At 44.1% G+C, this 27,437-nt stretch overlaps 11 protein-coding genes across 15 annotated transcripts; 5 read left to right on the top strand and 6 right to left on the bottom strand.

Moving 5' to 3' along the window:
- Positions 1-164: 164 nt before the first annotated feature.
- LOC6732542 (cytochrome c-1) lies at positions 165-3,573 on the top strand. The gene is made up of 2 exons (XM_016180226.3): positions 165-302; positions 3,057-3,573. Exon 2 carries the CDS (start codon positions 3,066-3,068, stop codon positions 3,381-3,383), a length of 318 nt encoding a protein of 105 aa, XP_016025196.1. The 5' UTR covers positions 165-302; positions 3,057-3,065; the 3' UTR covers positions 3,384-3,573.
- Positions 3,574-3,753: 180 nt separating this feature from the next.
- On the top strand, positions 3,754-6,577 carry LOC6732543 (cytochrome c-2). The gene is made up of 2 exons (XM_016180227.3): positions 3,754-3,908; positions 5,928-6,577. Exon 2 carries the CDS (start codon positions 5,969-5,971, stop codon positions 6,293-6,295), a length of 327 nt encoding a protein of 108 aa, XP_016025197.1. The 5' UTR covers positions 3,754-3,908; positions 5,928-5,968; the 3' UTR covers positions 6,296-6,577.
- Positions 6,578-7,255: 678 nt separating this feature from the next.
- Positions 7,256-11,894, bottom strand: LOC6732544 (V-type proton ATPase subunit H). 2 transcript variants are annotated; one of them, XM_002079627.4, is made up of 7 exons: positions 11,716-11,894; positions 11,092-11,570; positions 9,942-10,172; positions 8,925-9,059; positions 8,298-8,860; positions 8,127-8,240; positions 7,256-7,968 (listed from the first exon to the last, which is right to left on the bottom strand). In XM_002079627.4, exons 1-7 carry the CDS (start codon positions 11,750-11,752, stop codon positions 7,890-7,892), a joined length of 1,638 nt encoding a protein of 545 aa, XP_002079663.1. In that variant the 5' UTR covers positions 11,753-11,894; the 3' UTR covers positions 7,256-7,889. The 2 variants fall into 2 exon arrangements, with proteins under 2 accessions (XP_002079663.1, XP_016025200.1); XM_016178194.3 differs by lacking the exon at positions 9,942-10,172.
- Positions 11,895-12,044: 150 nt separating this feature from the next.
- On the bottom strand, positions 12,045-13,959 carry LOC6732545 (zinc finger protein 726). 4 transcript variants are annotated; one of them, XM_016178189.3, is made up of 2 exons: positions 13,890-13,959; positions 12,045-13,793 (listed from the first exon to the last, which is right to left on the bottom strand). In XM_016178189.3, exon 2 carries the CDS (start codon positions 13,787-13,789, stop codon positions 12,263-12,265), a length of 1,527 nt encoding a protein of 508 aa, XP_016025201.1. In that variant the 5' UTR covers positions 13,790-13,793; positions 13,890-13,959; the 3' UTR covers positions 12,045-12,262. The 4 variants fall into 4 exon arrangements, with proteins under 4 accessions (XP_016025201.1, XP_016025202.1, XP_039154385.1 ...); XM_016178190.3 differs by having other exon boundaries at positions 13,860-13,942; XM_039298451.2 differs by having other exon boundaries at positions 12,045-13,821; positions 13,890-13,919.
- A 2-nt stretch (positions 13,960-13,961) lies between these two features.
- On the top strand, positions 13,962-14,775 carry LOC6732546 (probable tRNA-splicing endonuclease subunit Sen2). The gene is made up of 2 exons (XM_002079629.4): positions 13,962-14,436; positions 14,490-14,775. The coding sequence occupies exons 1-2, from the start codon at positions 13,968-13,970 to the stop codon at positions 14,750-14,752; spliced, it is 732 nt and encodes a 243-aa protein (XP_002079665.2). The 5' UTR covers positions 13,962-13,967; the 3' UTR covers positions 14,753-14,775.
- LOC6732547 (COX assembly mitochondrial protein homolog) lies at positions 14,675-15,243 on the bottom strand. Its single transcript, XM_002079630.4, has 2 exons — positions 15,128-15,243; positions 14,675-15,074 (listed from the first exon to the last, which is right to left on the bottom strand). Exons 1-2 carry the CDS (start codon positions 15,177-15,179, stop codon positions 14,770-14,772), a joined length of 357 nt encoding a protein of 118 aa, XP_002079666.1. The 5' UTR covers positions 15,180-15,243; the 3' UTR covers positions 14,675-14,769.
- Positions 15,244-15,436: 193 nt separating this feature from the next.
- LOC6732548 (probable proteasome subunit beta type-2) lies at positions 15,437-16,365 on the bottom strand. The gene is made up of 3 exons (XM_002079631.4): positions 16,161-16,365; positions 15,861-16,086; positions 15,437-15,797 (listed from the first exon to the last, which is right to left on the bottom strand). The coding sequence occupies exons 1-3, from the start codon at positions 16,249-16,251 to the stop codon at positions 15,509-15,511; spliced, it is 606 nt and encodes a 201-aa protein (XP_002079667.1). The 5' UTR covers positions 16,252-16,365; the 3' UTR covers positions 15,437-15,508.
- A 353-nt stretch (positions 16,366-16,718) lies between these two features.
- LOC6732549 (cytosolic Fe-S cluster assembly factor NUBP1 homolog) lies at positions 16,719-17,805 on the top strand. Its single transcript, XM_002079632.4, has one exon. The coding sequence runs from the start codon at positions 16,814-16,816 to the stop codon at positions 17,747-17,749; it is 936 nt and encodes a 311-aa protein (XP_002079668.2). The 5' UTR covers positions 16,719-16,813; the 3' UTR covers positions 17,750-17,805.
- Positions 17,796-22,603, bottom strand: LOC6732550 (structural maintenance of chromosomes protein 4). The gene is made up of 5 exons (XM_016178188.3): positions 21,328-22,603; positions 20,637-21,261; positions 20,262-20,575; positions 18,516-20,199; positions 17,796-18,450 (listed from the first exon to the last, which is right to left on the bottom strand). Exons 1-5 carry the CDS (start codon positions 22,461-22,463, stop codon positions 17,977-17,979), a joined length of 4,233 nt encoding a protein of 1,410 aa, XP_016025204.1. The 5' UTR covers positions 22,464-22,603; the 3' UTR covers positions 17,796-17,976.
- Positions 22,604-23,019: 416 nt separating this feature from the next.
- Positions 23,020-26,352, top strand: LOC6732551 (chitin deacetylase 1). The gene is made up of 4 exons (XM_002079634.4): positions 23,020-23,353; positions 24,688-25,420; positions 25,486-26,008; positions 26,068-26,352. Exons 1-4 carry the CDS (start codon positions 23,155-23,157, stop codon positions 26,344-26,346), a joined length of 1,734 nt encoding a protein of 577 aa, XP_002079670.1. The 5' UTR covers positions 23,020-23,154; the 3' UTR covers positions 26,347-26,352.
- Positions 26,353-26,432: 80 nt separating this feature from the next.
- On the bottom strand, positions 26,433-27,328 carry LOC6732552 (U6 snRNA-associated Sm-like protein LSm7). Its single transcript, XM_002079635.4, has 2 exons — positions 27,171-27,328; positions 26,433-27,111 (listed from the first exon to the last, which is right to left on the bottom strand). Exons 1-2 carry the CDS (start codon positions 27,183-27,185, stop codon positions 26,794-26,796), a joined length of 333 nt encoding a protein of 110 aa, XP_002079671.1. The 5' UTR covers positions 27,186-27,328; the 3' UTR covers positions 26,433-26,793.
- Positions 27,329-27,437: the final 109 nt, after the last annotated feature.

Consider the following 27,437-nt stretch of genomic DNA (forward strand, 5'->3'; position numbering starts at 1 on the left):
ACAAGCAGCAAACAAATTTTCCGTTCTCGCCGAGTCTTGTTGTTTTAGGGATATTTTCCAACTCGAAAACTGGTGCGTTTCAGTTCCTTTACAGACGCAAGACGCGTAATATTCGATCGGTGTAACGGTGAACAGAATCGACAGCGGGAAAACCGAACGCGGCGAACTCAGCTGATTGAATGAAAACGCCAAGCTGAGCAGCAGCCACAATTGCCATTGCCCCAACCAGCGCTCATTGAGAGAGGGAGCCAACGAGAGAGCGAGCAACAAGCAACTGCAGAGCGAGAAGAACTGTCCGTCGGGTAAGCTTGTTGCGTTGTTGCTGCCCCATACACAGCAGAAAAACTTAGTGCACTTAATTTAAATGATTAATTAAATTTATTTGATAAACGTCCTTTTTCTTTTCCTAATACATATGAAAATACCATTACTAGTTCTGAAATTGCTTAATTTTATATCTAACTAAACATACAGTCATATTACATTATTAAACTAAATAAGCAGCTTATATATTTAATATCTATATATCTATGTATATCTATATATATATATCCAATACTTGGCATTCGCCATTTTCTCCCACTGTAACGTGCATGATGCAGCGACGTCAGCAGTGCAGTCTGAGCAAAGAACAGGTATAAAATGTCTAAAAAGAAGCATTTTTAGTAATTTTTCATTCACACATTTCCAACTTTGCTCTCACGCGCAGCGCTGCAGCTCTCTCGCGCTTTCTCCGTGTCATTTATGTTGGAGCTGCTCTCTTTCTAGTCTCTCTGCCCCAATCTATGGCCTCTCTCTCTCTCTCGCTCAGCATAAAATGCAAAGCCAACTAGCGGTGTTGTTGTTGTAGTTGGGGGGTTATGTAACTTTCGGGCATCCGCGAGCACAGAAAGCTGAAAGCGTTGAAGGGCAGTCAGCGACCTCGTTCTAGAAAAGAAGCCATCTCTTCAGCCCCTCCACGCACCGCCCCTCAAAAGAAAGCCCCCAAAGAAGAAGAAGCAACAGCAGTGAAAAGCGCGTAGTATAAACACATGCTGTAACATAAACAGTGGTACTTGCTTAACTAAAGCAACCATGCTTGCACATATAACTAATTATCTCTATGAAAACTAATCTAATTTTCCATTACCAAGAATGCATTTGCTACCATTATCTTTAATGTAAAGTTTTGACAATATGCGCTTTTCCTTAAATATCCATATTAAACACACTAATATTTTATAAAAACTTTTCTTGAATCCAAATATTTGACGTCATGTCATAGATGTATTACTGTGCAATCAAAAAGAAAGGGGAGCAAGAAAGAAATGTAGGTTTTCTGCCATGCAGGGCTGGCAAACCAGAAATGTCTGCTTTTTAGGTTGGGGGGAGGTGGTTCTTTATGGGTATAGCTTTCGAGGGGGTGTGGCCTGCCGGGAATTCCAAAGTCATGCCAAATTGCGCAACAGCCAAAGCGTTGTTCTTGGTAACCCGCTGACCGAGGATATTGACGTAGAAGTGGGTATGGAGTGGCAAAAGCTAAACTCTAATTCCACTGGTAAAGTCTGAGGTACTTGAAGAAACTGTTATTAAATTATCTTAAGTGAACTTTCGATGGTTACAACGAAAACAGATCGACTCAGATCGGCTGATGAGATATAGGGTCAGAACCGTTTTTCTTCTTCCTCTTACATACTTTCCGGAAGTGGCGGGTAGAGCTACATAAAACATTTTTCCCTTCCTCATTACATTTGAGCAGATGCCGCAATATGCTTTTTATTTTTGCATAACAATTTCCGCACCTTACAGCCAATTCAATATCCGCAAATCCTTTAGCTCGCAGACTCCTTTGTGCCTGTTTTCAGCACTCTTTCGAAACCCCATTTGTCCAGGACCAACCTCTCACCTTTTTATGGACTTCCGCAGCAATAGATCTAGTAAACAATATAGCCTTCCCCCACTCTCCTTCCGCATTCTATCTCTTTCCTACTACCCCATATTTGGCCGAGCCCGTTCAGCCCGTTCAAGCGTAATTTAATTTCTTGCACCATTTATTTATAGTGGTCCGGCAAAGGAACTCGAGCCAACAGGCAGGATAGTTTTGCCTGCGGGTAAATTATGGTTCCATTGCCAATTAGGTTAGGTCACAACCAGGATGTCCCATTAGGGATATATGTATGTAGATGGATGCAGAGGGAGTAGACCTAATACCAGTGAAGGGCCGCCAGGAAAATGTCATTGTTTGGATTTAGAATGTGACATTTACTAGTATAAACACTCATGTAAATACATACATACATACATTTAATATATAAATAATTAAAAAATATATATCATTCTGTTAAAAATATCATAGTGCGCTTTGGTAAATTGAAAGCAAATTACAATTTAAGATAATTAGTTGAGGTAAACATAGTTAATATTTTTAAACTGCAGGTGAATATCATCCCTGTATGACCGTTATATGCGGCATGGTTCCCTGTCTCGTTCCCGTTATTCATTTCCCTCTGTTTTGTTTTTTTTTTTTGGTTTTGTTATGCGGTGGCATCTGTTTTTGCCACAGGAAAAGAAGGGTAAGGCAGGGGGCGGAAGCGGAGAGTGCGTAAAATGCGTTTTAATTGAAAGGAAATGTTTAAAGCACATGTGCATCTGCTAGTCAACGAATTGGTTGGGAAAGGGGGTGGAAAAGGGGGTGGCAGGGCCGAATGTGTCTGCTAATTGAATTACCTTTCGGTTGCTTTTCCCATTAGAAGTGCCGCCAAGTTCTCGAGCTGCTTGTTTGCTTTTCATTTAATACCCATTTTGATTTAATTTTCGTTTTTCCTATTTTTCTGACCCAATTTCGTTTTGCTTTTGTGCATTAGCAGCTGTCTCTGTCTATCGCTGTGCAGCCAAGAGAGTGACCAAGAGAAGTGCTCTCGCTCTCTCTCAGTTGGCCAGGACTTGCACTTTTCAAACGGTTCTTTAGGACACTGAAACAAATTGAATCTTTTTTGAATTATATTTTCTATTAAAATTAATAGAGTATAGTATAAAGACTAAATCATCAATATCCTTCTTTCCCATTCGTCTTTCAGGCTTCCAAGATGGGTTCTGGTGATGCAGAGAACGGCAAGAAGATCTTTGTGCAGAAGTGCGCCCAGTGCCACACCTACGAAGTGGGCGGCAAACACAAGGTGGGCCCAAATCTTGGCGGAGTCGTGGGTCGCAAGTGCGGCACAGCAGCGGGATACAAGTATACCGATGCCAATATAAAGAAGGGCGTTACCTGGACAGAGGGGAATTTGGACGAGTACCTCAAGGACCCGAAGAAATACATTCCCGGAACAAAGATGGTGTTCGCAGGACTCAAAAAGGCTGAGGAGCGGGCCGATTTGATTGCCTTCCTCAAGTCAAACAAGTAGAATTGCCTGCGAAACAACAAGATCGGCCACCATGCTATCCGGAAAACTGCGCTTAAAGACTACACCAAACATATTCAAAAGATGCCGTATTCACTTGGATTTCTAAACTTTGATTGGGAATGGCCGAGCTCAAATACATTTCAAAAAGGTTTACTTTCACTTTAGCCAATTAAAGTTGATAAACCAAAAACCCTCTTTTTAATTCAAATTGCGCGCGACGTGGGTGGAGAAAAGTGTTGTACCAATCAGCTTTAGTCATAGTTGGTCATATGGTCCTACTAGAAAAGGTAATAAATTGCAGGTGCTTGTTAAATAATGAACATTTTCCAGAGGTTTTCAAATATAGTCCTGTTAATAAGGAAAAAAATTACTCATACGTCCTGTGGTGGATAATTACGGACACAAAAGCTTGCGACATTTTTTAATGCGTGGCCACCGGTCACTCTGGTCACACTAATTACCTATCGACATAACGCGCGCTCGTCATTCGTGAAAAATCGGCGACGCTCGACGTTTGTGTTCAATGTAAGTAGTGGGTGGACTTTTCGTATTTTCAAGTGACGTAAATATTACCTTGAATAGTTATTGATTATAAAGCTCCAAGTCAGATAAAAATTAGAAACACTTCCGTGTTGTTTACGTAACACCCAGCATCTGTGTTGTGTTCTGAAAATGATTCGCATGCAAATTTAACGTATTTTTGGGGGATGATTCGGGTTACATAAACGTGTCCTTGTGTGTGTGTATAAGTGTGATTTTTCATTAGATATTTATCAGTTTATTTGCCGATTTTTCCATTAGCAAATATTAGCAGTGGTGTATTAATAGTAAAAATAGCATCCCAAAGTCACATTGCCATTGAAAAAAGCCCCGGAGAGAGTCGATTACATGAGCAAAGAGAGTGGCGTACCCGATCATCAGCTGTCTCGCTCGCTCAGTGGCAAAAATTAATTCTTGGAATTTTTTTGCCTATGCTTCAGCTTTGGTCTTTAAGCGCGCCACGTGGTTGCTAAGCAGGTTTTGCTTTCTGCGATGTGCAGTTTTCTATAATATAAATAAAAGAGATTTCACCTCTGCGAAAAGTCGGCTTATGTAACATTCGCTGTTCTCAGGAAACTTGGTTGTTGGCCCAATTTTCAGACATCTCTTTGTTCTCACCACCTTGCTCACCCACACAAGGAAAAACACAGCTGCCTTTGGCCTGCTTCCAATTTTCCAATTGCACTTTCCCTTCATCTCACGCACACACACGCACGGCAATTAGCTGAAAAAATTCTCTCCAAGGCCAAATGGGATGTTGACATTGTTGTTGCTTTGCCACCTCTCACTGCCAAAGTGCATGATACACAGAAAGAAATTAAGAAAAAAGGTTGATATTAAATGCAAGTTATATATAAAAGCTGACAAATTTTTTAATCTATAAATAAATGCTTTTAAAGTAAAATTGGTTTTCTAGAATTAAAAGAGCTCCAGTTTATCCGAATTTCTCTCAGTCTATATGCGTGATGTGTAGGTGAATTACTCACCACAACGGTACTTTGCACTCTCAAGTTCAAATTGCTGCATGCAATTTATAATCCGGCAATTAACAGGATGACCGTAACACAGACCCTGGAATAATAGAATAGTTATGTAAACAACTAACGTTTTTCGTATGATGCTTCCTGGAAGTTTTCCGCCTGTTGCTGAGCAGTTCTGACGCAATTAATCACCGACTGGCAAATATAAGCGAGTGAGACACAAAGAGCGTGTGAGAAGGAGAGAAAGAATGTGGGGGCAACATGTGACCAGCGTCTGAAGTTTTTTCAAAGTGGGTTTCTGATGACGTTGCGTCGCCTTCCACGCGCGTGTTAGTGAGAGCAAAGTATGTGGATTTAAAGGGGGTGGCCGCAAATGGAAATGCAGACTACGTTAGATAATAAACATTGGGCCTTATCAAAATCAACAGCCGACTAATGCACTTAGCATGAGCAATTTTAATAATTCCGTTTCCGCAGTGAGCTTATCAATTGTTTATATAACGGGGCAAGGGGACAAATATTAATTCACGTTCCATACACAGGAACAAAATGTTTTAACTACCTACATTAACCCATTATTTCCCACGCATGGAAATTTTTTTTTTTTTTTTTGTTATTTCAATACCTTAATAATACATATATAGGAAACGTGGGGAAATCACCCGTATTTTAATGCCATGATCGTTAAATATTTCGTTACGAGCTCCTGAAAGATCTGCATGTATAATCTTTTGATAATGTATGGCTGAATCTTTTATCAGGATCTACAAAATGGTTCAATTGGGACTATTATTAAATGGTTTAAAATATTTTATAAATATTTTTTGCAGTGGAACAATAATTTCGGATTAAGTAGATTAGCAAATGATAAGAAATATATATTGTAATCATTTTATTAGAATAGAGCAAACAATTGATGGCAGTTATGAACCTTGGACCCATTTAGTAGACAGTTTTAAGTTTTTAAGATAACAGATGTATGGTTATATGAACAACTTATCAATAACAAACCTTTTTTTTACAGTCGAGTCCGTGTTAACACATTAATTAACCACATAATCCATAATGGGCGTTCCTGCTGGTGATGTTGAGAAGGGCAAGAAGCTGTTCGTGCAGCGCTGCGCCCAGTGCCACACCGTTGAGGCTGGTGGCAAGCACAAGGTTGGACCCAATCTGCATGGTCTGATCGGTCGCAAGACCGGACAGGCGGCCGGTTTCGCGTACACGGACGCCAACAAGGCCAAGGGCATCACCTGGAACGAGGACACCCTGTTCGAGTACCTGGAGAACCCCAAGAAGTACATCCCCGGCACCAAGATGATCTTCGCCGGTCTGAAGAAGCCCAACGAGCGCGGCGATCTGATCGCCTACCTGAAGTCGGCCACCAAGTAATGGTGCTGTCCATCAACTCACCCACAACCACTGCAGGATGTAAAACTGTATTATTGTGTTCAGTCACAGTCCGGCAAGCAAATGCAGCAGCAGCAACAACTACAACTACAAATCAACATAGTACAGACCTAAAGAACTACAATTATGTTAATTATAAAGTTTAAATAGGACAATTTATTATTTAATTTAAATAAAAAGTGGAATATTTAATTTAAACCCGATGAGAATTGTGACATCCACAAACAAAAGTTAAATAATAAAAAAAAAGAACTAAAAAATGTATATACAATTTTTTATGGGAGGAACTGGTTTTTGAAGCGCTCGCAGGTCCTAAATACTACTTTTATTGGTAGGAATATTCTAAAATCCTTTGTTATTTTTAATTATAGTGTTATAATTCCGTATACATCAGATTTTTGATCATAACTAATTTCGTTTTAAACTTTGATCGGACAAGATAGTTTATTAAAATATGTACAAATCATAATACAATGATAATTGACTTGGCAATTTATATCGATATGCCCAAAAAAAGGCTTCTAATTAACCCTTTTGCTCGCCCGTCATCTGAGTAATAGGTATCTGATAGTCGATGAATTCGACTGCAGCATTCTTTTTGCTTTTGACTACATCTTTGTTGGCTGATCTATATGGGCCTTGCTCATCTGAGTCGCACAAAGATGACCACAAATCATCCTGGACTGCTACGACTTCTTGAGTTCATTGCGTGGAGGTAGACATCACAAGCACAAGTCACTGAAAACATCCAACAAAGAAAGAGTCGATACGCAGAAAGGTCACAATAAGATTGTATAACTGAGAGAGAAAGTAGAAAACTATTAACGTCGAAATGCTCTCTTAAATCACAATTTTTTTGCCAATCGTTAAACAAGAATACACTGGTCTTTTTATATTTTTGGCTAATTTATATATTTTTTTTATACTCCCAAAATTGTATCATACACTTTAATAACAACTTTATTATGCAATACATATTTTTCGTTTCAATTATGCTTATTTGATTTATTTTTTTAATGAAAGAAATACTTGATAGGTTTATACAATATATTTTTTGTTTTCTTTAGTTTCGTTTTTTGCTTAGATGTGGGTGCGCAGATGCGACTATATAAACGTAATAAGCGCATATCATCTGGTTTAGAAAAACTCTGTACAGCGGCGCACTCATAAAATTAAGAACACAAATAATAATAACAACAAAATATGTAAACAATCGAATTGAATGGAACAATTTGTAGAGGATAGCTGCTTGTATTTGTTCTGCCATTACAGTGAATTGCTTTTTGGAATGCCAACAAAAAATCGAATTGTTCTCTCAATACTTTCTAAGAACTGAGGGCGTAAATGGGCGTACACGGAGGTATGGGCTAACAAAAACTTAGTTTAAACGGGGAACAAACATGCGCTTAAAGATAGCAAGAACAAACATCATTGCAAGTGTGATGGAGAAGCGGAGGATCAGGCTGAAGATATAGATCCCCCTACGACTCTTATTGTTAGTTAAGGTTTCAGGCTGGCGGCCTGGCTAGAATATTTGTTGTGTGCCTGTGCATGGATGACTTGTTGATTAGACCACCTAGGCCTTGCCAGCGATGGGAGCGGCACCTTGTTTCTGGTTCTCGTTTTCCTTCTCCAGCTGCTTGCCCAGGTATTCCCTGATAAAAACAAAGAGAAACAAACGGATTTTGAGTACACAGAGAATTTTGATGATAGTCCTGGTCATGAATTGAAAACAAATGATATGAGGATCACTGGACCTGAATGTGGAGAAGGGGAGCACATGAGATGAGAGGCATTGAAAGTCCATACTAACCAGTTGTGTACCATCAGCTTTTGCACAGCCAGCAGGGCTTCGTATCGCACATTGGGATCCTCGTGGCCAAGATGCTGCATCACGATCTGCTTGCCTCCCAATTGTTCCAAGACGCTAAACAAATAGGATTTGTTAATAGAATTGTATGTAACATATTAAATCTGTACTTACTGCTTGCCGCGGGGATAGTGGCGCACATACTCTCCGATGTCGAAGCAGGCGACGGAAAGGATGATGGCATCTTTCGAGGTTTCCAGGAGGTGGACGAGAATGCGCAGCAGCTCGTAGTTCTTCTCGTTGAGGCGCTGGGCATTCTCGCGCCAGAACTTGGCCGACTTGTGGACAGGCGACCACTCCAAGCGACCGCTTCGCACCTCTGTGGCGTACTCATCGAAGGAGCTCAAGTCTTGCACCGAGTTCTGGAGCTTCTCGCTCAGGTACTCTACGTCGGCGGTAATGTCCTCGTCGTCGAAGCGACGCTGCTCCAGGATGGATAGCTGCTTCAGCACCTTGCACTGGACCATGGCGATGCAATGGTCCTTGGCCACCGATGAATCCTCCGGCTTCTCGATCAGATTGCGGAAGACCGCGAGGATAATGCGTGTCACCTTCTCCTTGGCACAATCGCTGAGGATATCAGCCAGGATGGGGATCACGCTGAACTTGTTCATCTTGGCGGCCAGCAGGGGATTGAAGGTCAGCACCCACAAGCAGAAGATCAACTGGTATTGCACCTATGAATAAGAAATCGAATTTAAATTGTACCAAACAATTTACGCATTTCAATTTCAAACTCACCTGGAAGTTGACCCGGGTCGACAGGATACGGATCAGAGTGCTGATTCCGTCGACTCCCACAAAGGCGAATCGATACTCATCCACACGGAGCATCATCTGCAGGCACCTGGCCACCGACTGGATGTATTCGTTGTTCTATCAATGGTAAAATGTTGTGATTAGTTTTACTCTCGTATTCGATTATAGTTTCGTTGGTTAGGATTGTTAGTTATGACGATATCTGCTGAAATCTATTTTTCGCTAGCTACGACAACGATAATTACTAAAGCTACGTACAATATACGAAATAAAGTGAAAAAGAAAGTGGACAACATTTAAGAGAGATAGAGTTGGTAATGCAACATCATCAATGGGGGTTCGAACAGTTCACCTTATGCCATTGGTTTATCTGTGTGTAATTTTGGTTGATTTTCGTGTAGTTTTAACCATCACCCGGGCCTCAAATTACCGTTACACCACACTGATATGCACTGATTCATACACTGCTCAACAACACTGGCAGCTAGAGCCTTCGCGCTGGATTTTCCTTTGCTGTCTTCTCACGCGCTATTAGTTGGGTTAGTAAACAGTTACGAAATAGACTAAGATTTGCCACACAAACACACGGATCTCAGTCGAAGAGGTAGGAATTATAAAGAATAAAAGTAAAGAAGAAAAACTACGAAATACTATTTGATTAGTTTGCAATTATTACATATTTACGAAATAAGTCAAAATCATTAATCAGTTGTTACAAGACAAATTTTACAAATTCCTGTTATAAGTAAATAACAGTAAAGTTGGTAAACCTTATATATTTGATAAAATTAAGTTGTTATATTTCTAAAATTCTTTCAAAATTGGAAACTATAAGGATTGACTGAGCTTATCGACTGTGTTCCTTCGTGTGACCATAAATGTTTTATAGTTTATTCGTGTTTTTGTGCGGTTTTTGGTGGGTGGGTAAGTGTATGTTTTGGGTTGTTTCGGCGAGTGGTTTGCTGAGAGTTTGGTTTGGGGTTTAGTTGTTTGGAATACCGGTATCACACATTTGCCATCCTGCTGCTGGTGATCACTGCCAACGCCCACCTCTCGATAGCTCTCGTTGGCCCTCTCGGCCAGCTCGTGCTGCTGCTGCAGCTGGGCCAGTGTAGGACTGTACTGGTGGCCATGGTGGTCTTTGTCTTTGCCATGCAGTCCATGCGTGTGCACAAGGATCGTTTGTGTCCGCTTGGCCAGCTGGGCCATCTCTTGCAGATATGCTAAGCCCTACGGGTGGGATCAGAGGTCGAGGGTCGTTGGTTGTGGGGGCGGTTCGTCCACAGACATCGATTCAATCAATTCATAGACGGTAAATTGCATATAAATTAAAATTGTTCACAGGGTTCGAGTGTAGCGGAACAAATTAAAACCATAGATGGACAAGAACACAAGGTAATAACAAACTTATATTCTGGTGCATAATTGACACATGACAACGATTGCACGTGATGATCGGTAGAAGTGAGGTGGCGAATTTAAAAAAATCCAGGATAATATACGGTTTGGATATGGTGTGACAAGATTCTGAGTGCTGATGTATGGCAGAATGAAGTAACAAACTCATTGCGTTGACAACCCGTTCACAGAGATTTCACGAGTATTTCACCAAGACGAGGTCAGTTTTGTTTGGTTTTCCAACGTATACAAGGTCAGTATTGCTTGGTTTAGTTAGATTAAAATAAATTAGAGGTATTCAATATTGACAAGACATGCAGAATTCAGATTATTTGGTTTCTTAGCTCTTAACTGATTTAAGTGGTTAATTAAAGTCTTAGTCATTTGATTTCCATAAGGAAATCGTTAACGGATTAGAATAAATTTGTATTAGAAATGTTTTTGCATTTATAGCATTTGCATATCACTAAAACAAAGCATGCTAACCAGTATCATAAGCTATATATTACATGCTGAAAGCTAAATGCCTGCCTAGGAAACCCATGTATCATTTATAAAAACAGTTTGTTTTGACTATATACAAAATAAAATTTGAAAACTTTGGGAGGTTGATTCAGTGCAAGCATTGCTCAGAAAACTACGTATACTGGTACAATCTTCACATGCTCTCCTATCTTCATAAACAGATAACAGGCTACAATAAACATGCTATCGAAGGAATTCACCCAGTACCACACACAATCAGACTCACATTGCTGGCCAGCTGATCCTTCAGGAACTGCAGATAGAAGTTCAGGTCGGACTTGGGCATGGTCTCATGGCCCCAGCAGGCGAATTTGGCCAGGATGCGCGACGACATGTTGACAATAAAGCCATCCTGACGGTTCAGCAGGTTCAGGAACGGACCCCAGATGCACTGCTTCAGCTTGCCGGCTGTCTCGTGGAACTGATCCACACGGGAGCGATCCTCCTGCAGCAAATCGTCGAGCAGCACAAGGATGTACTGAATGGTGGAGTCCTTCGACAGGTGCGAAACCAGATTAAGCAGCGTCTTCACCACCTGGCTGGAGTTCTGGGCCAAGAAGCTGGCACGTGACTTGTCCAATGCGCTGATTGCCTTGTAGTCCTCCTCGCTGATCATCTGCGACTGCATGTACGACGCCCAGTTGATCGTCCTGGTGCGGATGTCCGCCGCCTGCTGCTGCAGCACCGAGGTGGCAGCAATCATATCTGGGGGCCAGCAGTAAACCAAGTTAATGGGTGAATTAAGCACGGGGTGCTGCGCTGGACGGCCAGCCACCCCACACACCCACACACTCGCACTTCGATTTTTCGCAAAGGTCGAGTAAGAGGTGCGGTGAGGGGGAAAACTCACCAATGTTCTCCTCGGGCAAATACAAGGCGGTAGTCATTTTGAGGGCTTTCTTGCGACGACGCTCGGCACACACAAATTCAAGCACAGAATTTATGAAAATCTATCAAATACAACCGAGTGTTTTTCACACTACTGCGACACAGCACCGAAATTCAGCTGACTGGTCTTGTGACTTTTCTGCAGCCTTCAATCGAATATTCGATATATAAGAAATCGATATGTGAGCAGAGCCCGATGTTATCGGTAGCTTGGAGCTGCCAACGCGTCTTCTGTAATTGTGGTATATTACATTTTAGAAATTTTATTATTAAGTTAAATAAAAAAGTAAATTCGGATGTTAATTCATTATTTATTTTTATTTCCATTTTTAAGGCACATATTTCTAAAGGAGATTTTGTGGTCTTTAATTGTAGTTGTTTGGTGATTTATTTCAATTAATTTTGAAATTTTAACTTCTTCATGTTTAACTTCTACCATATACAAGCATATAGGTTGTATCTTACAAAACATTATTTACTCTTCAATCTAAAAATAGGAATCACGGAGGTTACGACTGGCATTTCCTTTGGTGTTTACTCATATTTGATGTAACCGAAAACTTCTTATTGCAGTTGGCGCACCTATACGGTTTTTCCCCCGTGTGGATGCGGATGTGAACTTTTAAATCGCTAGCGCGGGAAAACGTCTTTGAACAGAACTCGCACTCCTTAGGCTTGTCCCCATTGTGCAACCGCATGTGGCGGCTTAGATTAGATGAATACTTAAAGGACTTGTCGCAATGGCTGCACTTGTACCGCATCTCTTCGCTGTGGGTCAGCGTGTGTGCATTGAGTTGGTAAATCTGACGATATGACTTTGAACATTGCTCACACTTGTGCGGCCGCTCCTTGGAGTGGGATAAAACGTGGGCACGCAATGCATGGGGACGGGCATACGAGTTGGGACACTCCGGACACTGGTATGGGCGAGTCTTCTCGTGACTTAGTAGATGACGACTGCAACTGGAGGAAAACGGAAACAACTTGGGACACTTGGGGCATTTGAAAGCCCGGTTGGGAGGATCTGATGGCGGACACTTTGGTCTATCGGATGAATCCTCCGAGTGGCTTAAAGTATGTTCCTTGTGCATTTTTGCATTCGCAAAAGACTTTGGACACTGGGAACACTTGTATCGCCCTCCATGGGATCGAAGGTGTAATCTATAGGAGTCCTTGTCCTCAAAATATTTCGGGCAGTAATTACATTTGTAGGGCATGTAAGTAGTTCTGCATGATGCACTAGAACTAGATTTCGCCTTGATACTAGTTTGATTCTGTGAATTTTTCTTCAAATGCGTTATGGATGCAATACTTTTTGGGCGCCGTTTGACGTGATACTTTTGGGCAGGCACGTCCGAATCCGATGCAGGGTCATAGTCATCCTTTTTGTATGTGTCCTCTTCAGAGTTACTAAAATCTGAGCCAGAACAGTTCGATTCATGGCTACCGGCATTATCTTCTGAATGGGTTAGAATGTGCTGACTAAATTGCGAGGCTGCCGCGAACGATTTTGAGCACATGGAACACTTGTAGCGCCGTTTACCACGAGAAGGTACGTTCGAAATAGTTGGGGTTATATCCAGATCCAATGCTGTTGAAATATAGTTGGGCAGACTGGATTGATTAATCTCCTCAGCTTCTATCTTGCATATGTCTTTCTCGAATGGATCATTTGATGCTGTGCCGACTGCTTCCAGGTATAGCTCATCGTCCACAGGCTCGTTTTTTACATGGTATTTCTGGGCTACATTTGTTTCAGGGCCTTCCAGCTGGTTTTCTATTCGCGAGCTCTCGCTTTTAAATATTTTACAGATCTTCTCCCCTTCAAACTTTTGAATGTACCCAAATGCCTCACGGGCGTCTTCCAAGCACTCTGGACAGATGGTTTCCGGCATAAAGTCGCCTCTTTCTACTTGGTGGCCAGACCAGCAGGTAATCATATCGGCAATGGAAACTCCCGGGTCCTGTGTCCCATCGAATATGTTGATCATGTCGCCTTCCTGCCGCAGGCAAACCCTGCATACCGCCTCCTCCATTTTTCTAAAACAGAGGTTATTATAAGGGATTTCTTAAAGAAACTTGCATTAAATATGGCTTATTTATTACTTAAATGCAATGCTAGCTGATAAAGCTTACCAGGGTGACCATCACTAAGATGCTCAATTATCCCAGAAATGTTTTGAAAAGGTAAACATATGTTTTTGGTATTTTTTAATGGTTTGTTTATTTTTGGCATCTCTGAGAATGCAGTTTACATTTTGTTGCAAAAGAAAGCGCTGCTACAATAAAAATGCGAATTTCGCGCCTCTTCCAAGGGGCCAGGATGGCGAACGTTACAAGGGAAGATTTACAGGACTATCCGTCGAGATAGTTGATCCCGAACAGGCTAAATCCCTGCACGACAATGGTTGTTTTGGCAAGGGAAGCAAATCTCGCGGAGGACCGGAAAGTGGAGACGAAGACGAAATCCTGCTCCTGGGAATGGAAGAGTCCTGCTTCCTGGCTCACTATTTAAATGTTTTAGACATAACCAACTTAGCCGGCAATTTCATGGACTTCCACATGTTTGTGGAGGTCGCCAAAGATCAAAATGATAAATTTGTTGAGAACTTGGCCAGCTATGTGTATTTGAAGTCCAAGAATTGGGTCATCAAGAGTGGCATTAAGTTCGGCGGTGATTTTCGTAAGTTTTGACTAAAGAGCTGAGAAATATATCTACTAACTTTTCTCTTCTAGTTATCTACAAGCAAAGTCCTCGCTTGTACCATGCCAGCTTTTTGGTCATTGTGCAAAGGCCTGGTGATACGGATCACTATCAATCAAAGAACTTGAAGGGTGTTCAGCGCGTGGCAGAAACTTCTGATAAGGATGTGCTGATCCTGACTGTCCAACCGCCTAAGGAGATAAGCTCTTCCAGGGACTTGAAGGAAGCCACAGTAACAGAGACTATTGTGCGGCGTTTTAATTACTTAACTTTTGTACAAAGCAAACAACAATAAGGAACTACTCAGGGACTCTACAACTTCTCCAGCCGGTGCTTCTTGGGTATGCCAGTGCTGCGATAGTCGGCGCGCTCCTGTAGATATATCTGCTTGCACTCCTCCTTGAAGGCATCGTTCTGATACCACTGGGTGAGGCATTCCTTCAGGGCTGAGTTCTGCTTCCGGCAGGTGGCCACCATCAGTATACTGCTGGCCTTGCAGCACTCCTGGAAGTCGGCCACCTCCTTTGAGCAGAACTCCGTCTTTGCACGATCGCGCATTATCTTGGGTATCAGTACTTCGCGCTCCACCTTGCGCAACCTGGTATCATTTGGATCGCCTGGCAAGGGCAGTGTCAGTTAGTGTGCACATTCGAATACTCTGAGGACTCACCCAATCCATGGGGATTGTGAGGATCCACGGCTGACTGTTGTTCAAGGCTCATATTGTGTTAAAAAATACTATTTATTTTGTATAACAACTTTTAGTGTGACTGCCACCGATGCGATGAAAAATACTAGGTATATAAAAATACCACGAGGATACTAAAATTAAATCCACTTTTAAACATGTTTTAAAAGATATAAAAAAAATTACTTAATAATTCGATTTGTTGAACATTGAAATTATTTAATGATCGTCTAGAACACCAACTTTGCCCGACTAAAATTTATCTTTAAACCGATAAACCACCTTTGTGTATTAAATTAGCCAAGAATCCATACGCATTTTATTACAAAACTGTGCATTTTAAATGCTTCAATCAAAACCTAACTAAGCGGCCAGGCTCGCAGCGCTGATTGGCTCCAAATCTCGCACACCATCCTTGTCCACGACGGCGACGGTGAAGTTCTTGAGGTTGACGACCAGGCGCTTCTGGATCTCGGCAATGCACTTCTTGAAGACGTCGTAGGCCTCGTCCTGGGTTATATTGGGGTGCCAGTATCGGTCATAGATGCTGGATGCAAAGATCGCACCATAGCCATGACCGGCGTAATTCACAGGCAGTGCATTGGCCAAATAGTCAATGAAGGTGAGCTCCGGACCCGCGTTGGGATCGTAGCTTTGGAGAGGAAACACATTAGGCATGGAAAGCATATGGATTGACTGATCTCTCGATCCTTACCCGGCCACAAACATGAAGACTTGGTAGGGCGTGCGACTGCGAAGATATTCGGCCAGATTCTTGCGCGTAAAATGCGCCGATGCTTGTGGACTCAAATCGTAGCCATTGCGCATCTTGTATAGCGCTATGTTCTTCGAAACGAATTCGGTGAATTGCTCCGTGTCGCCCGATTCGCCGACGGTTGAAATAAGCAGACTATCCGACACCTTGTGGATTTTGTTCTGATCTGCAATGGAAATTCAAGGAGACTCACGAAATAAGACCCAAGCCGCCAAGAAAATGAGCACCATTTAGGCTTACCCTCTTTCATCACTATAATGGAGCGGGCGTGGGTGGTGTCCGCAGCCAGCATCACGAAGTCGGGGCCCTTGATACCCAGTAGAGTCTCCATGTTGCTATTATATTTATACTTTCCGGGTTTTCAACGAAAATTACAAGTTGTTTGTGAGTTGCCGAATGCGATGACAAGCAAGTTAAATGGAGAGTGACCGTATGCTGGGCGGCTAAAAATACCGATACTCTGAAAAGATACTAATAAATATAAGCTAACACATATTTAAAATTTTATTTTATATTTATTATTTATAATTTTAAATTCACTTATTTATACTTAATTTTCAATTATACCTAATTTACCTATACCTAAATTCAATTTGTTAACTTACTTACGAAAATTAATAGTCGAATTATTTCAATGGTTTCAACTTTGCTTAAATATCTTTAATTTAATAAACCCATTTTTGGTTCCTTTAATATGAATATGAATATTTACATCAAAATATACTTAAATTATTAATAAAATTGAATATCTTAGTTATATATTATTTTTAATTTTAATTACAGTTAATCAGCACTTGTATGAGTGTTCGGTTAATAATTGGCCACACTATTTCCTTGTTATCATTTCATTTCACAATTAGTTTACGGAATTTGAACTATTAAAGCTAAGAGACATGCAGGCACCTCCTCCAGAACATTGTCCTGGCGTGGAAAGCGAGAATGCGGGCAAGGGAAGCGCCTGTTCGGGATGCCCCAACCAAGGAGTCTGCAGCGATCCCAACAAGAAACTCGAAGATCCCGGCAAGGCCTTGGTGGTCGAATCCATGAAAGATGTCAAACACAAGCTGCTGATCCTGTCCGGAAAAGGCGGCGTTGGGAAGAGCACGGTAACCAGCTTGCTAACTCGCTATCTGGCCAGGAGTAATCCGGACAGCAACTTCGGCGTGCTTGATATCGACATTTGCGGTCCATCGCAACCGCGTTTGATGGGCGCCCTTGGGGAAAGTGTCCACCAGTCCGGGTACGGTTGGTCACCTGTGGGAATCGAGGATAACGTGTGCCTGATGTCCATCGGATTTCTTCTGGGCTCTGTAGACGATGCCATTATTTGGCGAGGCCCCAAAAAGAATGGCATGATCAGGCAGTTCCTGAGCGAGGTGGACTGGGGAAATCTGGATCTCCTGCTGTTGGACACACCACCTGGCACTTCCGATGAGCATCTGTCTGTTGTTTCGTACCTGAAAGACGACACCAACCCGGAATCCCTGCGCGCAGTGATGGTAACCACTCCACAGGAGGTGTCTCTGCTGGATGTACGCAAGGAGATCAACTTTTGTAAAAAGCAAAATATCCCCATTGTGGGCGTGATCGAGAATATGAGCAGTTTTCGTTGCGGCCATTGTGGAAATACCTCCGAAATCTTTCCAGCCAAAACCGGAGGAGCCGCTGCCATGTGCGCCGAAATGGGAATCCCGCTGTTGGGTTCCCTGCCTCTGGATCAACAGATATCCAAAGCCTGCGATTCTGGCGAGGATTTGACGACGTTCAAGAACGTCACCACTGAGGCGCTGGAAGGAATTTGCTCAAAGATTATGGCCAGCATTAGTTAGGAATATAGTTAGAGCCCACTCAGTTTTTTAATAAAAAAGATGCCTGTACAATTTTATGTAACATTTATTATAAGTATTGAAAGGATAATACCAATTGGAAATACCGATTCCACCTGAGGTCATCAAATTACGTCTCGGTCTTCACCAGAAATTAGATTACCAGGCAGTTTACAACATGCCCCTTTACAAGATAAGAAAACATTCTACAATATTGAAGTAGTTTGGAGTTAAACATTGAGCATGGGTGGGGAAGATGGCGGGCTTGCTAGGGACACATCCGTGGTTACTTTTCCCGTGGCATCTGACGGTTGAGCAGCAACCTCAGTGGCTGCCTGTTCAACATTTTGCGCGAGTATTGTGTCCCTGGCCGTACTTTCCAAGGGCGGAGCAAATGTGGTATCCCTCCCCAACTCGCCAATCAAGCGGACTATTTGCTCTGACGGCGGGGCTTGGCTCTCCTCCGCCCGTGGGGTATCGTCTTGGTTCTCGCCAGCTATCGTGTTATCCCCCTCAATCGTTCCACCCACGTACTGGCTGTTAGCGACCACCGGCGACTGAGTGGGCAGCGTAGGCGGATAGTTCAGCATGGTGATGGAGTCCGTACAATCGCTGACCTTGTATATGCCCACCAGGAAATTGGCCAGCTCAAACATGTTGACTCGAAGTGAAACAATTATGAACTGGGCGTTTTTCGTACGTTCCTAGGTAAAGACAACAATTGGCGTTAAAATTTGAATGTAAGACAAGAACTCTCATAGATATTTACCTTGATATAGTGCCCCACTATAGACACATTCTTGAAATCCAGCGCCGCATCAATTTCATCCATGAAGTACAGCGGAGAGGGCTTGTAATAATGCAGGGCAAACACAAGTGCCAGTGAGGAGAGAGTTTTCTCACCGCCTGAGAGATTCGAGATGTATTTCCAGCTTTTCTTTGGCGGGCGCACCGTAAAATTGACGCCCTCGGTGAACGGATCCATGGAGTCGACCAGCTCCAGCTCAGCATCGCCGCCTAGTGTGATCATCTGGTACATTTCCTTCAGTTTCCTCGTTATAATGCTAAAGCCATCCATGAACTCCTTGTACCGTCGCTTGCGCACTTCCTCGTACTTGTCGCGCATCTCATTACGCTTGGAGGTGATGTCCTCCAGCACACGGACGCGATCGAGGTAGACTAAGCGCTTCTCGTTGAACTCCTTTATGCAACTCAAGTTGGGCTTCTTTGTTTTCAGATCTTCCTCCAGCATAGTTTGCTTATATTGCAAGGCTTCCAGAGTCTCTGCCTCCAGCTCTTCTTCGTTGAGTTCTTTGAGTGGCGCTTGTGGTTCAGTCTCTCCAGGAATCTCGTTGAGCTTCAAAGGCGCCAGTTGAGCCTGCCACCCGGGAATGTCATTCTTCACCTTGTTCATTCTTCCCGCTGCAGCTTGTAGCTTAGTATCTATTTCAATGCGCTCGATATTTCGTTTGTTCTCCTCCTTGGTTATCTCATCAATTTCTTTTTTTATATCGGAGGATTGGGATTTGGCGCCCTCGATGGACGCTTCCGATTCCTCCATTTCCTTTTCCAGCTCCTCTTTATTTTCCTGAGCCTTCTTTCGATCCTCATTCAACAATTTCAATTTTTCTTCCGCAGTTTTTATATTCTCACGGAGATTATTAGTGTTTCCAGTGATTTTCGTTATATTTCGATCTGCTGTGGCCAAGCCCACATGCAAGGACCGTACATGGGAGGCCAGTTTTTCGATCTGGCTGTTTACCTTCTTGATCTTGGCCTCCACGGGCTTGACACTATCGTTTCTAAGGGTATCGTACTGGTTCTGGATCTCCTCGATTTGGCTGGAGACAGCTTGTTCGGCGAATTGTGCTTGTTCCAGCTCTTGCTTCGCTGCTTCTATTTGCTCCTCCCGCTCCTTGACTGCTGTTTCGTCTGTTGTTTTCTTAAGCATTCGCTGCCGCTGCGCCTCGCATTGCTTCAGGTTGCTGGCCATCTGTTGTTCCAGGGAAGTGATGCTCACCGCCAGCCGCTTGTACTCCGCCTCGTCACGCTGCAAGCCACTCTTCAGGGTCTGAATCTCGCGCTCAAGACTGCCCTGCTGTTCCTGGCAATAATTGACGCGGGCCTGTAGCTCCTCCGCCTGAATCTGCATGTCTTCTAACGCCTTCTGGGATATTTGCGAACTGTCAGCCGATTCTGCCGTCTTGGTGCGCACCTGGGTACCCATTTTTCCGCGTATAGGACGATTGCCGCCACCAGACATGGTTCCCGTCATCTCGATCATCTCTCCACGTAGGGTCACAACTCGGTAGCGTTCCCTGCCGTAGGCGATGCGGGTGCCCTGTTCTAGATCGTCACACACCAGTGTGTTCCGCAGGGCGAAATAGAAAGCGGTTCGTACGCGGTCATCTTCAACCTTAACCAGATCGTACAAACGAGGAACGTTTTCTGGTCTGCAATAGTAAGTGAATGGTGTAAGTACCCTACATTTTCATTCTCTATTGCTGTTACTTACGTATTTATCCTGGAGTTGGCATCACGACGATGGTGCTCAATCTTGTCCAACGTAATAAAGGTGGCTCTGCCCACGTTGTACTCCTTTAGAGCGCCAATGGCCGCCGATGCGGTATCATAGTTGTCCGTGACAATGTTGTCCAACCGCCCGCAGGCAGTCGAAATAGCAATGTCGTACTTGGCATCTATGCCACCCAAATCACCCAGGCGTCCTAGAATACCAGGGATCTTGCCCTCCATCTTCATACGCATAAGGAAGTCTAGGACCTTGTTATTGGATCGCTGAGCCTGCATGACGCTAGATCTTTCATTGATCTGCCGAAAAAGGTATTTATAAGTAGAAGAAGGATATAGAATGCAATTAAATTAAACATACCTCTGTTCTTAGTTTGTTGCACTGCATGGATAGGTTGCGCTCCTCTTTAACCATTTTGTCCACTTCCGCGGACTTGCTGACAATTTCGGTCTTCATCTGTGGAATGCTTTCTTTCAGCTCGTCCACCCTTGTTACTTTCTCCTCCAGACTTTTCTGCGACTGCTCGTACGAACTTTTAAGGGTTTCATATTTCCTTGACTCAGTGGTCTCCGCCTGTTTAAGGATCTTGAGCTGCGACTCGAACACTTGCAGCTCTCCTTTAGCCGTGTTGACCTTCTCCTTAAGGCCCACCAGTTCGTCACTGAGCTTGAGGCGCTTCTCGGTAAGCGGCGCAGTGGTTTTAGTTAACTCGGCCTGCTGCTTTTCAAGCTCCTCATTCAGTGTCACCTTATTTACTTCCAGGCTCTCCAATTTCTTGTTGCAATCTTCGATCTCGCGCTGATTTTTCTCCGGCAACATGCGCAGATTCTCCACCTCCTTTTCGTTCTTTTCTATTTGTGCTTTGTCCTTCTTGCGCTGCTTGTTCGTGTTCTCCATTGTGCTCTGGATCTCTGTGTAGGCACTCTCAACAGTCACAAGTCTTTTCTTGATCTGTTCGCGATTCTTCACTAGAGCTTCGTAGGCTCTGAAATGAAATTAAGTAATGTAATGTAATATATAGCTTAGTTTGAAGTTGAAATTAAGTACTTACTCAATTTCCTTTCGGATGATTGTTTCCTTTTCGGCTCGCGATTGTTTCAGGGCGGCAGTGCCCTCGTCGTGGGTTTTCAGCTCTTCCGCGCAGGCTTCGTGCTCCTGGGTGTACTGCTCCAGCTTGCTCTTTTTGATGCTGATGATCTTTTGGATGTGAAAGGATTTGGTGCGCACCAGTTCATTCTCCTTCTTCAGATAGTCGACGGCCTCATTGAACGGTTGCTCCAGATCTTTCATCTCGCGCTCGGCCAGCTTGCAGCGGTTGTGCTTCTCTGTTCGGTCGTCTGTGAGTTGATCTACCCGTTGGTTAATCTGCTGCAGTGGGCGAATGTAGCGCTGCGTTCCGACAATATCCTCCAGGTATTCCAACATCCCAGTTTCATTTTCAGTCTGCCCTTTTGGCTTCATCATGGCAATGGACTCCACTTCGCCCTGCAGGATGAGGAAGCGATTGTGCTCCAGATCCACATGATGCTTCTTGAGCAGCTTAGCCACATCCTTGAGCTGCGCCCGCTTGTCGTTGATCTGGTAGTAGGAAGAGTTGTCCGACATGGCAGTGCGTTCGATAACAATGCTAGAGTCGGGCACGTCCTCGCATGTGCCGTCGCCCTTGTCTACGATCTGCTTGAAGTGGACGGCTACCGAGCAGCTACGCAGATTGGGATAACTAGACGAGGAGTGGATCAAGGTGGAGACGCGCTTGCAACGGATCCGATTGGCTCGGCAGCCAAACACAAACATCATGGAGTCGATAACGTTGCTCTTGCCACTGCCATTGGGTCCAATGATGGCAGTGAAGCTCTGGTGGAAGGGACCCAATTCCACTTCGCCCGCATAGCTCTTGAAATTCCGATTCACAATCTTCGAGATGATCAGGCGCGGTCCTTTGCTCTCCATGGAGCAATGCGGCGGCACCGGAGGCGGTATGTATATGTCGCCGATCCGGGTGCCGCCCTCCTCGTCGTCGAAGATCAGTGCATCATCCAGCGCGTCCGCGGCGGCGTCCTCCTCCTCCTGTTTTTGCTGCGCCCGCAATTGTTGCTGAGCAGTTAGCTGCGGTACGCGAAACTGGCCGCTCTGCCGGGCTCCGCCAGCTGCCTTGGGCGTGCCCTTGCTGAGACGCGCCTTCTGCATCGTGTGCTATTCTCAGTAAATTCTCCGTGTGGATTTATCTAGGAAAAATCCACGAATTACAAAATCGCGATTTCGGGCGCCAATGGTAATAGGACGCTATCAGCAGTGTGACCGTCTCGATGTGCTCGCAAAATACTGACAAGGCCGTTGAAAAAGTCAGATACGTTGGCAGCTCTATAGTTTGAATTTAAATTAAAAATCGTTACATCGACGCTAAGAACCAATTTCAAATAAACATTCTAAGACATATATGAAACTGCTATTTGTAGTTATAATATAAAATATTATTAATTAAATAACAATAAAACTCAACTAAGTAGTTTTTTCGATGGAGTTCACAAAATAATATTTCAAATGCATGAATTTCATAATTAACAAGCAAACTACTTAACTTCCAAACACGCCGTGTAATAGTTTGGAAATTATGAATAACTCAGCGCGCTCTTCGCTCCCCAAAAACATAAGCGAGACACCCACTGCGCAGAGCTTTCTCTCCGCTATCCGCAAGTCAGAGAAATGCCCAAATATATAATGCCTTGGCTGCATCTCGCACGACTTTAGTCACAACTCGACTTTGGCTCGGTGCGGAACCATTTTCACTGGCGGTTTTCCGATCGCGCGCAAGATTAAAGCGCTCAAAGCAAGCGGCCAAACACAATCGCGAGTGGCAAAGTGGAAAGCAGGCTGAAAAATGCTCTGCCCGGGGGAAAATGCCTCTAATGCAAATGGCCAAACGGGTTTCACAGTCAAGGTCGTCGCTTCCGCCCAGCGGCGCTCGAAACCACAACCAACAGCGCGAATCCCCAACGCCCACCGATTACCCAGTTTGTGCATCTGGATGATGGCGGCGCTAATGATTATGTCGTCTTCGCTGGACGCCCTGGTCATTGGTAATTTTCTCCCCTTTTGTTCGCTTTTCGATTGGGTTCGACTGAATTTATTTAGTTTTCGGCATGCTCATGCGCGCATGCGCACATTGGGTGTGAAAGTTGTCGATCGAATCGAAGGAGTTATATAACACGAAACGGCCAGCCAAGTGGGGCCAAGTCGGGTTGTCCACAAGCCCGCACCCGTCCCCAAAAAACAAAAACTAAAAAGAGCGTGTGCATTGAACCCCATGACAGTTGCTGAAATTTTCCTGACCCGCTGCCTTGGCCTCTCTGGCCAGCGGAGATGATAAATTTACTTTCTAAATGCTGCAATTGCCCAGCTGCCCCAGCTAGACATTCAGCTAGAGCTGCAGATTGAGATTCAGATGGAGATCGAGATGGAGATGGAGATATACACACACGGACTGTCAGTCAGTCGGTCTATCTGCTATAGCGCCACATACATATGCACATATCTCCAATCTCGAGATCGCATCTTGCATTTGGCCAACACGCGTCGCTTGCCCAACCACCTGAGTTACGATCTGGTGCGGCACGGCTACGGGCCATTGCTGCCGATCCATGATGCAAACGCATTTCAGCCCGTCCGCCGCAATGTGGCACATGGCTGGGACGCATTTCCAAGTGGGTGGAGCTGGCGTTGGTTCCAGAAAGACCTATTACACAAGTGATTTAAAAAAGGTGCTCCATAGTTTACTCTCAATCCTAGCAATATTTATCCAATATTTTGAATATTCATAATCATTTCCAAATTTGCTGAAGCATACAAATTGGAAAAATGTTTTTAAATGGCAAGTCAACATAATTTTGAGTGCTAGTTTAGTGCCAGCTGTACTTCGTGACTAGTTGCAAGTCTTACTATTGTTTCCATCACGTTTAAATCACGGGGGAAGATCATCTGAGATCACATTATGTTTAATATAATGTTAATTGAGGCCTCGAGCCAATCAAAAAGGTCATCGAAGTCCAACTCCTCGGAATTCAGGCACTTCTAAACGTGCAAGTGGCCTACACACATTCATATATATATTTCCTTGAGGTTTGTCCAACTTTTCGTTTCAATTGAAGTAGCGACGTGGGTTTTTTTCGATTTTTGTCGTCTTGCTCCGTAATAGTTGACTACTATTGGCAACTATGCGCACCACCCATTTCAGTGCGTGATTGGTGGTATCCAGCTGGTAAAAAGGCAGAAATATTGCTGCAAGCGGCTAATTTTGGGCTGACGTGAGCGGTATCGTTTTTGGGTCAATGCATTATTCAGTAATCAGTCTCCTTGTTAATTACACACGGCTATCTCACACCCAGTTTTGGTTTTTTGTGTGCCTGCTTTGCAGACAATGATGGAATAGTCGGCAACCAGACTCGGCATCGTCGCTCGACCTCCGGCGCAGCCAGTTGCATGCAAGATGCACGCTTCTACCGCAACCCCAACAGGCCGGTCCACAAGATCTGGACGAACAGCGAGTGCGCCAAGTATTTCCTCTGCCTCGACGGCGAGGTGTTCGAATTCAAGTGCTCCGAGGGACTGCTCTTCGATGTGGTGCGTCAGATCTGCGACTTCAAGGCGAATGTGGACAATTGCGATGTGAGCGCGGAGACGCCGGCTCCAAAGCCTCTGCTGGAGATGGCCGACTGTGCGGATGAGTACCAGTTGGGCTGCGCCGACGGCACATGCTTGCCGCAAGAGTACTTCTGCGATGGTTCGGTGGACTGTCCCGACGGCTCCGACGAAGGCTGGTGCGATGTGGAGCACGATCCGAATGCAGCTGGTGCCTGTGATCCGCGAAAGTGCCAGTTGCCGCAGTGCTTCTGCTCGAAGGATGGCACCCAGATACCCGGCAGTCTTCCGGCACAGAGTGTTCCGCAGATGATACTGCTGACCTTCGACGATGCCATCAATCACGATAACTGGGAGCTGTTCTCCAAGGTTTTGTTCACGCAGCACAGGCGAAACCCCAACGGGTGTCCCATTAAGGGCACATTCTATGTTTCGCATCCGTTTACCAACTATCAGTATGTGCAGAAGCTTTGGAACGATGGTCACGAGATCGCAGTGCACTCAGTAACGTAAGTTGTCGATCAGCCTGTAAATACCTTCAAATTGAGATTTCACTTTAATTGATTGCCCGTAGGCATCGCGGTCCAGAGATGTGGTGGTCCAAGAATGCCACAATTGAGGATTGGTTCGATGAGATGGTTGGCCAGGCCAATATCATCAATAAGTTTGCAGCGGTTCGCATGGAGGAGATCCGTGGGATGAGAGTACCCTTTTTGCGCGTCGGCTGGAATCGACAGTTTCTCATGATGAAAGAGTTTGGCTTCGTGTACGATTCGTCCATGGTTGCGCCGCATTCGAATCCTCCTCTGTGGCCCTACACCTTGGACTACAAGATGCCGCACAGCTGCACGGGCGTGAATCAGAATTGCCCGTCTAGGAGTTATCCGGGCATTTGGGAGCTGGTGATGAACCAACTGGAAGTGGGCGAGTATATGTGCGGCATGGTGGATACTTGTCCACCGCATTTGAGCGGCGAGGATGTGTACAGAATGCTGACGCACAACTTCAAGAGGCACTACCTTAGCAATAGGGCACCCTTTGGCCTGTACTTCCATTCCACTTGGTTCAAGAAAGTCGACTATCTGAATGCATTTCTGGTAAATATTCCATTTCCATTCCTATAATACTAGATCTTCATTCCTTCCTGATCATTTAGAAATTCCTCGACGATCTGCAAAAGCTGCCGGATGTGTTCTTCGTGACTAACCAGCAGGCGATTCAGTGGATGCGACATCCCACGCCCAGTAACCAGTTGCATCAATTCGAGTCCTGGCACTGCCAGCCAAAGGACTTGGATCCCCACGAGCAGGTCTGCAACACGCCGAATGTGTGCAAGGTGCGGAGCCGAGTGCTGCAGGAGGATCGGTTCTTCTACACTTGCATGGATTGTCCTGCCCAGTATCCCTGGATTCGCAACGAGTTCGGCTTGGACTAAGGTGATAGCCCGCTGGACACTAAAGAGCTCGACGCAAGGCGCTTGTATATATCCATAATGCTAGGAGCGTTCCATAAGTAATTGGATAAGATTGATAAAATTTTAGGTTTTAATTGTTTAGAAAAATTAATATTTATAAATTGAATTACGCATATTTAGATGATTCAGCTTTCAAAATCTGACCGTAAGCAAACCCGTAGATATCTTCGTAACATACCTAAAGAGGATAAAGTGCATTAATTTAAAATCGGAACACTCTGAATATTATGGAGAAGCTTAAACACTTTCGCGGGCTCATAAACGTGGTACTTTGCGGCCTGATTAGATTTTAAGAACTAATTTATACGTATGTATGTATGTCTCCGCTAAATATATTTAAACCGATTTTCAAAAGAGCCTTGTACTTAGTCTACATCCTGGAACGCATCCCAGCCATAAATCCTTGGACTATTGCGTTATAAACGGATTGGCTATGCTCTCGACTCCGTCTTGTGGACAAATGAGCACGAGGGCTGTGCCGCGACAGACGACCAGTCCCAGGCTGCGGGTCTGCTCCTCGGTCAGTTTGTAGGGCTCATCCGAGTCGCGCAGATACTCAACCGTGTTGTCCAGCACCAGATTGAGCAGTGCATCGTAGCCCTTGAGGATTCCGGATGCCTCGCGGCCGCCCGCGAATTTCACGCGGATCTGTTTCTCCAGGTACTTGGAGAGGTCCAGAATGGACTCCTTGCGGCGCTTCTCCTTGCCGTCATTGTTGCCACCCACCTGCCAAGTCACGATTATGATGATTAGGCACCACAATTTTGATATTCTATTTAATTTACCTTTTTATCTGCCATTATTCTGTTTTATTTTATTTTTTTTTGGTAAATGCCGGCTGGTAAAGAGTGACCAAAACAATTTTTTTTAGAAATACACCAAAATTATGCGCTACTAGCCAGCAGATGGCGCTGGTGAAGTAATCTTATGGGCCGCGCTTTTCGAGGTACATAATCGATAATAATCGAATAACCATGTGTAAGAAATTCGTATAATGTTCTTTTAAAAATATGACAACAAAGTTCTCTTATTTCTACTGTCATAGTATTAAA

Source organism: Drosophila simulans, chromosome 2L, assembly GCF_016746395.2.
Source record: "Drosophila simulans strain w501 chromosome 2L, Prin_Dsim_3.1, whole genome shotgun sequence".
Taxonomy (NCBI): domain Eukaryota; kingdom Metazoa; phylum Arthropoda; class Insecta; order Diptera; family Drosophilidae; genus Drosophila; species Drosophila simulans.